Source organism: Oncorhynchus kisutch, unplaced genomic scaffold (genome assembly GCF_002021735.2).
Source record: "Oncorhynchus kisutch isolate 150728-3 unplaced genomic scaffold, Okis_V2 scaffold3917, whole genome shotgun sequence".
NCBI lineage: Eukaryota > Metazoa > Chordata > Actinopteri > Salmoniformes > Salmonidae > Oncorhynchus > Oncorhynchus kisutch.
Window position 1 is genome coordinate 286,075 of NW_022265862.1, and position 16,140 is coordinate 302,214.

General features: G+C 46.3%; 1 protein-coding gene across 1 annotated transcript; it reads right to left on the reverse strand.

Moving 5' to 3' along the window:
• Positions 1 to 46: 46 nt before the first annotated feature.
• Positions 47 to 16,041, reverse strand: LOC109886169 (broad substrate specificity ATP-binding cassette transporter ABCG2; the record flags this gene model as incomplete). The annotated part of the gene is given in 13 exon segments (XM_031821195.1): positions 47 to 814; positions 1,722 to 1,774; positions 7,174 to 7,263; positions 7,361 to 7,515; positions 7,739 to 7,863; positions 9,074 to 9,163; positions 9,249 to 9,400; positions 10,820 to 10,887; positions 10,890 to 10,985; positions 14,153 to 14,210; positions 14,213 to 14,253; positions 15,887 to 15,983; positions 15,986 to 16,041. Coding segments are annotated over 13 exon segments (1,229 nt in total), but the record flags the coding sequence as incomplete, so codon positions are not given.
• Between the last annotated feature and the right edge of the window lie 99 nt (positions 16,042 to 16,140).

The following is a 16,140-nucleotide window of genomic DNA, read 5'->3' on the forward strand; positions in this document are numbered from 1 at the left end:
ATTCAATGTGTTCCTATTGGTTAACAGCAGTAAGGACAAATAAAAATGTTAATCAAATATTTGTTTCATTTTTATTTTTTTGATACCTCGAGGAGTCTTAAAACTCTAAATCAAAAAACAAGAAGATCCTTGGTTTGACCTTCTGACCTTCTGACCTTCTGACCTTAAACAATTCCACATCGTTCAGTAGAACCCCTCCCCCCGGCACAGACAGGACTTAGACTGCATTAAGGCACCAAATAACAACAACATAACTACACCAGTACATTTCTACAACACAAAACGTACCATACAACCATACAACCATATTACAATGGACTGGAGTGGAGAGTGTGTGTGTGTCTCTTCACAGCCCCTGTTGTTCCAGAAGGTGTAGTTCAATCTGATTCTATTCTTGTGATGTGTGTCTCCTCACAGCCCCTGTTGTTCCAGAAGGTGTAGTTCAATCTGATTCTATTCTTGTGATGTGTGTCTCTTCACAGTCCCTGTTATTCCAGAAGGTGTAGTTCAATCTGATTCTATTCTTGCGATGTGTGTCTCTTCACAGTCCCTGTTATTCCAGAAGGTGTAGTTCAATCTGATTCTATTCTTGCGATGTGTGTCTCTTCACAGTCCCTGTTGTTCCAGAAGGTGTAGTTCAATCTGATTCTATTCTTGCGGCCTGTGTCACTTCCAGCGGTTGATTCGTCTGAGCTGTATGTAGGCCAAAACCATACACACCGTAATGATCCCAGCCAGAGCTACATGGTTCTGCCAGAAACCCCAGGTGCTGTAGTCTATTCCCTGGGTCTCCAGGTACACCTCCCCTGGAAGACTGGAGAGGGAGAGAGAGAGAGAGAGAGGGGTTAAAGGTCAGAAACCCCAGGTGCTGTAGTCTATTCCCTGGGTCTCCAGGTACACCTCCCCTGGAAGACAGAGAGAGAGGGGTTAAAGGTCAGAAACCCCAGGTGCTGTAGTCTATTCCCTGGGTCTCCAGGTACACCTCCCCTGGAAGACAGAGAGAGAGGGGTTAAAGGTCAGAAACCCCAGGTGCTGTAGTCTATACCCTGGGTCTACAGGTACACCTCCCCTGGAAGACTGAGAGAGAGGGGTTAAAGGTCAGAAACCCCAGGTGCTGTAGTCTATTCCCTGGGTCTCCAGGTGCATCTCACCTGGAAGACGAGAGGAGAGAGAGAGAGGAGGGGGGAGGGGGTTGAGTACATAGAGGGAGAGTAGAGAGATGTTGAATTATAGAGATCTGCCACATGGTGGCGGTGTCGGCATTTAGATGGATGGCTGAGGAGTATAAAAGGAGAGGATAGAGAGAATGAAAGGAGAGAACAGAGAGAATGAAAGGAGAGGATAGAGAGAATGAAAGGAGAGGACAGAGAGAATGAAAGGAGAGGACAGAGAGAATGAAAGGAGAGAACAGAGAGAATGAAAGGAGAGGACAGAGAGAATGAAAGGAGAGGACAGAGAGAATGAAAGGAGAGGACAGAGAGAATGAAAGGAGAGAATGAAGGGAGAGAACAGAGAGAATGAAGGGAGAGAACAGAGAGAATGAAGGGAGAGGACAGAGAGAATGAAGGGAGAGGACAGAGAGAATGAAAGGAGAGGACAGAGAGAATGAAAGGAGAGGACAGAGAGAATGAAAGGAGAGGACAGAGAGAATGAAAGGAGAGAACAGAGAGAATGAAAGGAGAGAACAGAGAGAATGAAGGGAGAGTGAGAGGTCAACTTACATGGTTGTGTTGCTGTAGAATATTTGTCCTTTAAACTCATTAATGGTCACCGCCTGATGGGGAGACAGAGGGAGAGAATAAAAACACTATTACTATCAGAATGTCCAACTCTCTAATAGGACGATCACTCTCTAATAGGACCATCAATCAGACTGTCCAACTCTCTAATAGGACGATCACTATCTAATAGGACCATCAATCAGCCTGTCCAAATCTCTAATAGGACCATCAATCAGACTGTCCAACTCTCTAATAGGACCATCAATCAGACTGTCCAACTCTCTAATAGGACCATCAATCAAACTGTCCAACTCTCTAATAGAACCATCAGACTGTCCAACTCTCTAATAGGACCATCAATCAGACTGTCCAACTCTCTAATAGGACCATCAATCAGACTGTCCAACTCTCTAATAGGACCATCAATCAGACTGTCCAACTCTCTAATAGGACCGTCAGACTGTCCAACTCTCTAATAGGACCATCAGACTGTCCAACTCTCTAATATGAGCATCAATCAGTCTGTCCAACTCTCTAATAGGACCATCAATCAGACTGTCCAACTCTCTAATAGGACCATCAATCAGACTGTCCAACTCTCTAATAGGACCATCAATCAGACTGTCTAACTCTCTAATAGGACCGTCAGACTGTCCAACTCTCTAATAGGACCATCAATCAGACTGTCCAACTCTCTAATAGGACCATCAATCAGACTGTCTAACTCTCTAATAGGACCATCAGACTGTCCAACTCTCTAATAGGACCATCAATCAGACTGCCCAACTCTCTAATAGGACCATCATTCAGACTGTCCAACTCTCTAATAGGACCATCAATCAGACTGTCCAACTCTCTAATAGGACCACAGACTGTCCAACTCTCTAATAGGAACATCAGACTGTCCAACTCTCTAATAGGACCACAGACTGTCCAACTCTCTAATAGGACCACAGACTGTCCAACTCTCTAATAGGTCCATCAATCAGACTGTCCAACTCTCTAATAGGACCATCAATCAGACTGTCAAACTCTCTAATAGGACCACAGACTGTCCAACTCTCTAATAGGAACATCAGACTGTCCAACTCTCTAATAGGACCATCAATCAGACTGTCCAACTCTCTAATAGGACCACAGACTGTCCAACTCTCTAATAGGAACATCAGACTGTCCAACTCTCTAATAGGACCATCAATCAGACTGTCCAACTCTCTAATAGGACCACAGACTGTCCAACTCTCTAATAGGAACATCAGACTGTCCAACTCTCTAATAGGACCATCAATCAGACTGTCCAACTCTCTAATAGGACCACAGACTGTCCAACTCTCTAATAGGAACATCAGACTGTCCAACTCTCTAATAGGAACATCAGACTGTCCAACTCTCTAATAGGACCATCAATCAGACTGTCCAACTCTCTAATAGGACCACAGACTGTCCAACTCTCTAATAGGAACATCAGACTGTCCAACTCTCTAATAGGACCATCAATCAGACTGTCCAACTCTCTAATAGGACCACAGACTGTCCAACTCTCTAATAGGAACATCAGACTGTCCAACTCTCTAATAGGACCATCAATCAGACTGTCCAACTCTCTAATAGGACCACAGACTGTCCAACTCTCTAATAGGAACATCAGACTGTCCAACTCTCTAATAGGAACATCAGACTGTCCAACTCTCTAATAGGACCATCAATCAGACTGTCCAACTCTCTAATAGGACCACAGACTGTCCAACTCTCTAATAGGAACATCAGACTGTCCAACTCTCTAATAGGACCATCAATCAGACTGTCCAACTCTCTAATAGGAACACAGACTGTCCAACTCTCTAATAGGAACATCAGACTGTCCAACTCTCTAATAGGACCATCAATCAGACTGTCCAACTCTCTAATAGGACCATCAATCAGACTGTCCAACTCTCTAATAGGACCATCAATCAGACTGCCCAACTCTCTAATAGGACCATCAATCAGACTGTCCAACTCTCTAATAGGACCATCAATCAGACTGTCCAACTCTCTAATAGGACCATCAATCAGACTGTCCAACTCTCTAATAGGAACATCAATCAGACTGTCCAACTCTCTAATAGGACCATCAATCAGACTGTCCAACTCTCTAATAGGACTGTCAGACTGTCCAACTCTCTAATAGGACCATCAATCAGACTGTCCAACTCTCTAATAGGACCGTCAGACTGTCCAACTCTCTAATAGGACCGTCAGACTGTCCAACTCTCTAATAGGACCATCAATCAGACTGTCCAACTCTCTAATAGGACCATCAATCAGACTGTCCAACTCTCTAATAGGACCATCAGACTGTCCAACTCTCTAATAGGACCATCAGACTGTCCAACTCTCTAATAGGTCCGTCAGACTGTCCAACTCTCTAATAGGACCGTCAGACTGTCCAACTCTCTAATAGGACCATCAATCAGACTGTCCAACTCTCTAATAGGACCATCAATCAGACTGTCCAACTCTCTAATAGGACCCTCAATCAGACTGTCCAACTCTCTAATAGGAACATCAGACTGTCCAACTCTCTAATAGGAACATCAGACTGTCCAACTCTCTAATAGGACCATCAATCAGGCTGTCCAACTCTCTAATAGGACCACAGACTGTCCAACTCTCTAATAGGAACATCAGACTGTCCAACTCTCTAATAGGACCATCAATCAGACTGTCCAACTCTCTAATAGGACCACAGACTGTCCAACTCTCTAATAGGACCATCAATCAGACTGTCCAACTCTCTAATAGGACCACAGACTGTCCAACTCTCTATAGGAACATCAGACTGTCCAACTCTCTAATAGGACCATCAATCAGACTGTCCAACTCTCTAATAGGACCATCAATCAGACTGCCCAACTCTCTAATAGGACCATCAATCAGACTGCCCAACTCTCTAATAGGACCATCAATCAGACTGTCCAACTCTCTAATAGGACCATCAATCAAACTGTCCAACTCTCTAATAGAACCATCAGACTGTCCAACTCTCTAATAGGACCATCAATCAGACTGTCCAACTCTCTAATAGGACCATCAATCAGACTGTCTAACTCTCTAATAGGACCATCAATCAGACTGTCTAACTCTCTAATAGGACCATCAGACTGTCCAACTCTCTAATATGAGCATCAATCAGACTGTCCAACTCTCTAATAGGACCATCAATCAGACTGTCTAACTCTCTAATAGGACCATCAGACTGTCCAACTCTCTAATATGAGCATCAATCAGACTGTCCAACTCTCTAATAGGACCATCAATCAGACTGTCCAACTCTCTAATAGGACCGTCAGACTGTCCAACTCTCTAATAGGACCATCAATCAGACTGTCCAACTCTCTAATAGGAACATCAGACTGTCCAACTCTCTAATAGGACCATCAATCAGACTGTCCAACTCTCTAATAGGAACATCAGACTGTCCAACTCTCTAATAGGACCATCAATCAGACTGTCCAACTCTCTAATAGGACCATCAATCAGACTGTCTAACTCTCTAATAGGACCACAGACTGTCCAACTCTCTAATAGGAACATCAGACTGTCCAACTCTCTAATAGGAACATCAGACTGTCCAACTCTCTAATAGGAACATCAGACTGTCCAACTCTCTAATAGGACCATCAATCAGACTGTCCAACTCTCTAATAGGACCACAGACTGTCCAACTCTCTAATAGGAACATCAGACTGTCCAACTCTCTAATAGGACCATCAATCAGACTGTCCAACTCTCTAATAGGACCACAGACTGTCCAACTCTCTAATAGGACCATCAATCAGACTGTCCAACTCTCTAATAGGACCATCAATCAGACTGTCCAACTCTCTAATAGGACCACAGACTGTCCAACTCTCTAATAGGAACATCAGACTGTCCAACTCTCTAATAGGACCATCAATCAGACTGTCCAACTCTCTAATAGGAACATCAGACTGTCCAACTCTCTAATAGGACCATCAATCAGACTGTCCAACTCTCTAATAGGAACACAGACTGTCCAACTCTCTAATAGGAACATCAGACTGTCCAACACTCTAATAGGACCATCAATCAGACTGTCCAACTCTCTAATAGGACCAATCAATCAGACTGCCCAACTCTCTAATAGGACCATCAATCAGACTGTCCAACTCTCTAATAGGACTGTCAGACTGTCCAACTCTCTAATAGGACCATCAATCAGACTGTCCAACTCTCTAATAGGACCGTCAGACTGTCCAACTCTCTAATAGGACCGTCAGACTGTCCAACTCTCTAATAGGACCATCAATCAGACTGTCTAACTCTCTAATAGGACCGTCAGACTGTCCAACTCTCTAATAGGACCATCAATCAGACTGTCCAACTCTCTAATAGGACCCTCAATCAGACTGTCCAACTCTCTAATAGGACCCTCAATCAGACTGTCCAACTCTCTAATAGGACCATCAGACTGTCCAACTCTCTAATAGGACCATCAATCAGACTGTCCAACTCTCTAATAGGAACATCAATCAGACTGTCCAACTCTCTAATAGGAACATCAGACTGTCCAACTCTCTAATAGGACCACAGACTGTCCAACTCTCTAATAGGACCATCAATCAGACTGTCCAACTCTCTAATAGGACCACAGACTGTCCAACTCTCTAATAGGAACATCAGACTGTCCAACTCTCTAATAGGACCATCAATCAGACTGCCCAACTCTCTAATAGGACCATCAATCAGACTGCCCAACTCTCTAATAGGACCATCAATCAGACTGTCCAACTCTCTAATAGGACCATCAATCAGACTGTCCAACTCTCTAATAGGACCATCAATCAGACTGTCCAACTCTCTAATAGGACCGTCAGACTGTCCAACTCTCTAATAGGAACATCAATCAGACTGTCCAACTCTCTAATAGGACCATCAATCAGACTGTCCAACTCTCTAATAGGACTGACAGACTGTCCAACTCTCTAATATGACTGTCAGACTGTCCAACTCTCTAATAGGACCGTCAGACTGTCCAACTCTCTAATAGGACCGTCAATCAGACTGTCCAACTCTCTAATAGGACCATCAATCAGACTGTCCAACTCTCTAATAGGACCATCAGACTGTCCAACTCTCTAATAGGTCCGTCAGACTGTCCAACTCTCTAATAGGACCGTCAGACTGTCCAACTCTCTAATAGGACCATCAATCAGACTGTCCAACTCTCTAATAGGACCATCAATCAGACTGTCCAACTCTCTAATAGGACCCTCAATCAGACTGTCCAACTCTCTAATAGGACCATCAGACTGTCCAACTCTCTAATAGGACCATCAATTACTGTCCAACTCTCTAATGGGAGCATTACATGTAGACTCGGTTACTTCCAGTCCTCCCTCCCTCCTTTACCTCGCTCCCTTCCTCCCTCCCTCTCCCCCCCTCCTACCTCTAGTCCGTAGCGGAAGATGCTGATCCATTTCAGCCATGACAACCAAGACAACATGGAGTTAAGGTTGACCAGGAACCCTCCAAACACCTAGAGAGAGAGAGAGAGAGAGAGAGAGAGAGAGAGAGAGAGAGGAGAGAGAGTTAGTGTGTGTCTGAGTGTTTGAGTGTGTTTGTGTGTCTCTCACCATCATGAAGACGAAAGGCAGGGCGATGAGGACGTTGGCCATAGCGAAGGAGGAGACAGAGGCTGAGACCAGGAACGCTAGACTGACCCCAGCTAGACTGACCAGGGACATGGTCAGCGTGAAGAGCAGGAACGATGTGAAGGCTGGCTTCAGACCTGGTGGAGAGAGAGAGAGAGATTTACATTTTATCATAGAAGGAAGTGTGTTGTGTGTGTTCTGAACTGTGTGTGTGTTCTGACCTGTGTGTGTGGTGTGTGTTCTGACCTGTGTGTGTGTGTTCTGACCTGTGTGTGTTGTGTGTGTTCTGACCTATGTGTGTATCTGTGTATGGTTCATACCCATCATATAGTAGGCGATGGCTGAGTGTATGGTTCATACCCATCATATAGTAGGCGATGGCTGAGAAGATGAGGATCGGAACAATGCGGTTGGGGATGAGGTCAGCGAATATCTTAGACAGGAAGTAGACGGACGTACGGTAGTACCCACTAGAGTTCTCATGGCTGAAACACACAGAGAGAGAGTCAGAACACCTACAGAGAGAGAGAGAGAGTCAGAACACACAGAGAGAGAGAGAGAGAGAGTCAGAACACACACAGAGAGAGAGTCAGAACGCACACAGAGAGAGAGAGTCAGAACGCACAGAGAGATAGTCAGAACACACAGAGAGATAGTCAGAACACACAGAGAGAGAGAGTCAGAACACAGAGAGAGAGAGAGTCAGAACACACACAGAGATAGTCAGAACACACAGAGAGATAGTCAGAACACACAGAGAGATAGTCAGAACACACAGAGAGAGAGTCAGAACACAGAGAGAAGGAGAGAGTCAGAACACACACAGAGATAGTCAGAACACACAGAGATAGTCAGAACACACACAGAGATAGTCAGAAACACACAGAGAGAGAGAGAGAGATAGTCAGAACACACACAGAGATAGTCAGAACACAACACAGAGAGGAGAGAGTCAGAACACACACACAGAGAGAGAGTCAGAACACACACACAGAGAGAGAGTCAGAACACACACAGAGATAGTCAGAACACACACAGAGATAGTCAGAACACCACAGAGAGAGAGAGAGAGAGAGTCAGAACACACAGAGAGAGAGAGTCAGAACACAGAGAGAGAGAGAGAGTCAGAACACAGAGAGAGAGAGAGAGAGAGTCAGAACACACACACAAACACACAGAGAGAGCGAGACAAACACACACAGAGAGTCAGAACACACGCAGAGAGAGACAAAAAACAAACAGAGAGAGAGAGTCAGAACACACACAGAGAGAAGAGAGAGAGTCAGAACACAACAGAGAGAGAGAGAGAGAGTCAGAACACACACAGAGAGAGAGAGAGAGTCAGAACACACACAGAGAGAGAGAGAGAGTCAGAACACACACAGAGAGAGAGTCAGAACACACACAGAGAGAGAGAGAGAGAGAGAGAGTCAGAACACGCACAGAGAGAGTCAGAATACACAGAGAGAGAGAGAGAGTCAGACCACACACAGTGAGAGAGTCAGAACACACAGAGTCAGAACACACACACAGAGAGAGAGTCAGAACACACACACACAGAGTCAGAACACACACAGAGAGAGAAAGTCAGAACACACACACAGAGAGAGAGTCAGAACACACACACACACAGAGTCAGAACACATACAAACACACAGAGAGAGAGTCAGAACACATACAAACATAAAGACTCACATGAACAGAGCTCTCTCATTGATGAAGAGTTCCACAGCTGAAAGATTCCCAAACACCATGTTGATGATGAGGAAAAAGAATGCTCCCATCCTGAGAGAGAGAGAGGAGAATAAAGAATAGATATGCTGCACTGTGAGACGGACAGACAAGACAGACAGACAGACAGGACAGACACCTGTTCTGTAGGGCTTCAGGTAGAGTCAGGGGGATCTGGTAGTAGATGAGGCCGACCAGCAGAGCGAAGAAGATGTTGAGGGCCAGCTGAGCGTACGATGTCTGGGGGTTCCTGAGAGAGTTCACCACCATACGACCACCCACTATCCTCATCTAGAGAACACACACACACAGTCACACAGTATCCTCATCTAGAGAACACACACACACACAGTATCCTCCTCTAGAGAACACACACGTCACACAGTATCCTCATCTAGAGAACACACACAGTCACACAGTATCCTCATCTAGAGAACACACACACACACACAGTATCCTCATCTAGAGAACAGACACACACACACAAGTATCCTCATCTAGAGAACACACACACACACACAGTATCCTCATCTAGAGAACACACACACAGTATCCTCATCTAGAGAACACACACACAGTATCCTCATCTAGAGAACACACACACAGTCTCACACAGTATCCTCATCTAGAGAACACACACACAGCCTCACACAGTATCCTCCTCTAGAGAACACACACACACAGCCTCACACACTATCCTCATCCAGAGAACACACACACAGCCTCACACAGTATCCTCATCTAGAGAACACACACAGTCTCACACAGTATCCTCATCTAGAGAACACACACACGCCTCACACAGTATCGTCATCTAGAGAACACACACACAGTCTCACACAGTATCCTCATCTAGAGAACACACACACGACTCACACAGTATCGTCATCTAGAGAACACACACACAGTCTCACACAGTATCCTCATCTAGAGAACACACACACGCCTCACACAGTATCGTCATCTAGAGAACACACACACAGTCTCACACAGTATCCTCATCTAGAGAACACACACACGCCTCACACAGTATCGTCATCTAGAGAACACACACACAGTCTCACACAGTATCCTCATCTAGAGAACACACACACAGTCTCACACAGTATCCTCATCTAGAGAACACACACACAGTCTCACACAGTATCCTCATCTAGAGAACACACACACAGTCTCACACAGTATCCTCATCTAGAGAACACACACACGCCTCACACAGTATCGTCATCTAGAGAACACACACACAGCCTCACACAGTATCGTCATCTAGAGAACACACACACAGTCTCACACAGTATCGTCATCTAGAGAACACACACACAGTCTCACACAGTATCGTCATCTAGAGAACACACACACGCCTCACACAGTATCGTCATCTAGAGAACACACACACAGTCTCACACAGTATCCTCCTCTTCAACACATTATATAACAGAATCACACATCTAGATAACACTTTTCATACAGTGCCAGGTTGCCCAAAGTTCATCATGAGTTTACAACTTAATGATAAACTCAGAGCACACAAACAAACACTCCATTATAACTCTCAACTCTACAGTTCTAGAACACTCAACTCTAACAGTTCTAGAACTCTCAACTCTAACAGTTCTAGAACACTCAACTCTAACAGTTCTGGAACGCTCAGCTATACAGTTCTGGAACTCTCGCTGTGAGGGTTCAGACAGAGCTCAGTGATTAGCTGACCTGGTACCAGAAGGAGGTGACGTAGTCGGCCTTCTGTCCCTGACCTCCGACCCCTCCCTCCAGACCCGGGTCAAATGGTCCAGCTCCTCCACCACCCTCTGGTACTGAGTTGACTGTCTGTAGCTCACTGCCAGAAGGTTGCTGTTGTCACAGTTCTCCTTATCATCTAGGGAGGAGAGGGGTCAGCAGAGGTTAGGGTCTGTAGGGTTAGGGTCTGTAGGGGTTAGGGTCTGTAGGGGTTAGGGGTCTGTAGGGGTTAGGGTCTGTAGGGGTTAGGGTCTGTAGGGGTAGGGTCTGTAGGGTTAGGTCTGTAGGGGTTAGGTCTGTAGAGGTTAGGGTCTGTAGGGGTTAGGTCTATAGAGGTTAGGGTCTATAGGGTCTGTAGGGGTTAGGGTCTGTAGGGGTTAGGGTCTGTAGGGTTAGGGTCTGTAGGGGTTAGGGTCGTAGGGTGTAGGTCTGTAGGGTCTGTAGGGTTAGGGTCTGTAGGGGTTAGGGTTCTGTAGGGGTTAGGGTTGTAGGGTCTGTAGGGGTTAGGGTCTATAGAGGTTAGGGTCTGTAGGGTCTGTAGGGGTTAGGGTCTGTAGAGGTTAGGGTCTGTAGAGGTTAGGGTCTGTAGGGGTTAGGGTCTGTAGGAGGTTAGGGTCTGTAGGGGTTAGGGTCTGTAGGGTCTGAGGGTTAGGGTCTGTAGGGGTTAGGGTCTGTAGAGGTTAGGGTCTGTAGGGGTTAGGGTCTGTAGGGTCTGTGAGGTTAGGGACTGTAGGGTCTGTAGAGGTTAGGGTCTGTAGGGGTTAGGGTCTATAGGGGTTAGGGTCTGTAGGGTCTGTAGAGGTTAGGGACTGTAGGGTCTGTAGAGGTTAGCGTCTATAGAGGTTAGGGTCTGTAGGGGTTAGGGTCTGTAGAGGTTAGGGTCTGTAGGGGTTAGAGTCTATAGGGGTTAGGGTCTGTAGGGGTTAGGGTCTGTAGGGGTTAGGGTCTGTAGAGGTTAGGGTCTGTAGAGGTTAGGGTCTGTAGAGGTTAGGGTCTGTAGGGTTAGGGTCTGTAGAGGTTGGGGTCTGTAGGGGTTAGGGTCTATAGAGGTTAGGGTCTATAGGGGTTAGGGTCTGTAGGGGTTAGGGTCTATAGAGGTTAGGGTCTATAGGGGTTAGGGTCTGTAGGGGTTAGGGTCTATAGAGGTTAGGGTCTATAGGGGTTAGGGTCTGTAGGGGTTAGGGTCTATAGAGGTTAGGGTCTATAGGGGTTAGGGTCTATAGGGGTTAGGGTCTATAGGGGTTAGGGTCTGTAGAGGTTAGGGTCTGTGTAGGGGTTAGGGTCTATAGGGGTTAGGGTCTGTAGGGGTTAGGGTCTGTAGGGGTTAGGGTCTGTAGAGGTTAGGGTCTATAGAGGTTAGGGTCTATAGGGTCTGTAGAGGTTAGTGTCTGTAGAGGTTAGGGTCTATAGGGTCTGTAGAGGTTGGGGTCTGTAGGGGTTAGGGGTCTGTAGAGGTTGGGGTCTGTAGGGGTTAGGGTCTGTAGGGGTTAGGGTCTGTAGGGGTTAGGGTCTGTAGGGGTTAGGGTCTGTAGGGGTTAGGGTCTATAGGGGTTAGGGTCTGTACGGGTTAGGGTCTATAGGGTTAGGGTCTGTAGGGGTTAGGGTCTGTAGGGGTTAGGGTCTGTAGGGTCTGTAGGGTTAGGGTCTGTAGGGGTTAGGGTCTATAGAGGTTAGGGTCTGTAGGGGTTAGGGTCTGTAGGGGTTAGGGTCTGTAGGGTCTATAGGGGTTAGGGTCTGTAGGGGTTAGGGTCTGTAGGGGTTAGGGTCTGTAGGGGTTAGGGTCTGTAGGGGTTAGGGTCTGTAGGGGTTAGGGTCTATAGGGGTTAGGGTCTGTAGGGTCTGTAGGGTTAGGGTCTATAGAGGTTAGGGTCTGTAGGGTCTATAGAGGTTAGGGTCTGTAGAGGTTAGGGTCTGTAGGGGTTAGGGTCTGTAAGGGTTAGGCTCTGTAGGGGTTAGGGTCTATAGAGGTTAGGGTCTGTAGGGTCTATAGAGGTTAGGGTCTGTAAGGGTTAGGCTCTGTAGGGGTTAGGGTCTGTAAGGGTTAGGCTCTGTAGGGGTTAGGGTCTATAGGGGTTAGGGTCTATAGGGGTTAGGGTCTATAGGGGTTAGGGTCTGTAGGGTCTGTAGGGGTTAGGGTCTATAGAGGTTAGGGTCTGTAGGGTCTGTAGGGGTTAGGGTCTATAGAGGTTAGGGTCTGTAGGGTCTGTAGAGGTTAGGGTCTGTAGGGGTTAGGGTCTGTAGGGGTTAGGGTCTATAGAGGTTAGGGTCTATAGGGTCTGTAGAGTTTAGGGTCTGTAGGGGTTAGGGTCTATAGAGGTTAGGGTCTGTAGGGGTTAGGGTCTATAGGGGTTAGGGTCTGTAGAGGTTAGGGTCTGTAGGGGTTAGGGTCTATAGGGGTTAGGGTCTGTAGAGGTTAGGGTCTGTAGAGGTTAGGGTCTGTTAGGGTTAGGGTCTGTAGGGGTTAGGGTCTATAGAGGTTAGGGTCTATAGAGGTTAGGGTCTGTAGAGGTTAGGGTGTTGTGTGTGTGTGTGTGTGTAGAGGTGTGTGTGTGTGTGTGTGGTGTGTGTAGAGGTGTGTGTGTGTGTGTGTGTGAGAGGTGTGTGTGTGTGTGTGTGTGTGTAGAGGTGTGTGTGTGTGTGTGTGTGTGTAGAGGTGTGTGTGTGTGTGTGTTGTAGAGGTGTGTGTGTGTGTGTAGAGGTGTGTGTGTGTGTGTGTAGAGGTGTGTGTGTGTGTGTGGTAGAGGTGTGTGTGTGTGTGTGTGTGTAGAGGTGTGTGTGTGTGTGTGTGTGTAGAGGTGTGTGTGTGTGTGTGTGTGTGTAGAGGTGTGTGTGTGTGTGGTGTAGAGGTGTGTGTGTGGTGTGTGTGTAGAGGTGTGTGTGGTGTGTGTTGTGTGTAGAGGTGTGTGTGTGTGTGTGTGTAGAGAGGTGTGTGTGTGTGTGTGTAGAGGTGTGTGTGTGTAGAGGTGTGTGTGTGTGTGGTAGAGTGTGTGTGTGTGTGGTTAGAGGTGTGTGTGTGTGTGTGTGTAGAGGTGTGTGTGTGTGTGTGTGTAGAGGTGTGTGGTGTGTGTGTGTAGAGGTGTGTGTGTGTGTGTGTGTAGAGGGGTGTGTGTGTGTGTTGTGTGTAGAGGGGTGTGTGTGTGTGTGGGTGTGTGTGTGTGTGTGTGTGTGTAGAGGTGTGTGTGTGTGTGTGTGTGTGTGTGTGTGTGTGTGTGTGTGTGTGGGTGTGTGTGTGTGTGTGGGTGTGTGTGTGTGGGTGTGTGTGGTGTGTGTGTGTGGTGTGTGTGTGTGTGTGTGTGGTGTGTGTACCATAGTTAAATGAAGTGATGTCTAGTGTAGACTGAGCCTCTCCGTTAGTGACGTCTAGGAGAAGAAGTCAGAGGGGTTGTTGAACGGCTCACAGTGATACCCTGTAACACAACAACAACAGTGATACCCTGCAACACAACACAACAGTGATACCCGCAACACAAACAACAGCAACAAAAACAGTGATACCCTGCAACACAACAACAACAACAACAGTGATACCCTGCAACAACAACAACAGTGATACCCTGCAACAACAACAACAACAGCAGTGATACCCTGCAACACACAACAACAACAGTGATACCCCTGCAACACAACAACAACAACAACAAGTGATACCCTGCAACACAACAACAACAACAGTGATACCTGCAACACAACAACAACAGAGATACCCTGCAACACAACAAACAACAACAACAGTGATACCCTGCAACACACACAACAAACAACAACAGCAGTGATACCCTGTAACACAACAACACAACAGTGATACCCTGCAACACAACAACAACAGTGATACCCTGCAACACAACAACAACACAGTGATACCCTGCAACACAACAACAACAACAGTGATACCCTGCAACACAACAGCAACAACAACAGTGATACCCTGCAACACAACAGTGATACCCTGCAACACAACAGCAACAACAACAGTGATACCCTATAACACAACAACAGTGATACCCTGCAACACAACAACAACAGTAATACCCTGCAACACAACAACAACAGTGATACCCTGCAACACAACAACAACAACAACAACAACAACAGTGATACCCTGCAACACAACAACAACAACAACAACAATGATACCCTGTAACACAACAACAACAGTGATATCCTGTAACACAACAACAACAACAGTGATACCCTGCAACACAACAACAACAACACACAACAGTGATACCTGCATCACACACAACAACAGTGATACCCTGCAACACAACAACAGCAACAGTGATACCCTGTAACACAACAACAGTGATACCCTGCAACACAACAACAACAACAACAGTAATACCCTGCAACACAACAACAACAGTGATACCCTGCAACACAACAACAACAACAATGATACCCTGTAACACAACAACAACAGTGATACCCTGTAACACAACAACAACAGTGATACCCTGTAACACAACAACAACAACAACAGTGATACCCTGCAACAACAACAACACAACAAACAAACAGTGATACCCTGCAACACAACAACAACAACAATGATACCCTGTAACACCAACAACAGTGATACCCTGTAAACAACAACAACAAACAGTGATACCCTGTAACACAACAACAACAGTGATACCCTGTAACACAACAACAACAGTGATACCCTGTAACACAACAACAAACAACAGTGATACCCTGCAACACAACAACAACAACAACAACAGTGATACCCTGCAACACAACAACAAAACAACAACAACAACAGTGATACCCTGCAACACAACAACAACAGTGATACCCTGCAACACAACAACAACAACAGTGATACCCTGCAACACAACAACAACAACAGTGATACCCTGCAACACAACAACAACAACGATACCCTGTAACACAACAACAACAGTGATACCCTGTAACACAACAACAGCACACACAGTCTGAGACAGAACACTCCATCTATTACTCAGTGAAGAACCCCAGGACTGGCTGGCAGCTCCAGGGTCTGTCTCTGTCTCTCTCTCTCCCTCCATGTCTTACCCAAGTCAGTGAAGTAGCTCAGGGCCTTCCCAGCAGCTCCAGCGTACACCAACTCTCCTCGGTGCATCAGGGTCAGGTGGTCAAAGCGGCTGAAGATGATGAGTAACGAGGCTGATGGATGGAGAACACGATAGTTCTTACCGCTTCTAGACAGCCTGGGACACACATACACAGAGAGAGAGAGAGAGACACACAGGGAGTGTCAGACACAGAGAGAGAGAAAGACAGTCAGACACACAGGGAGTGTCAGACAC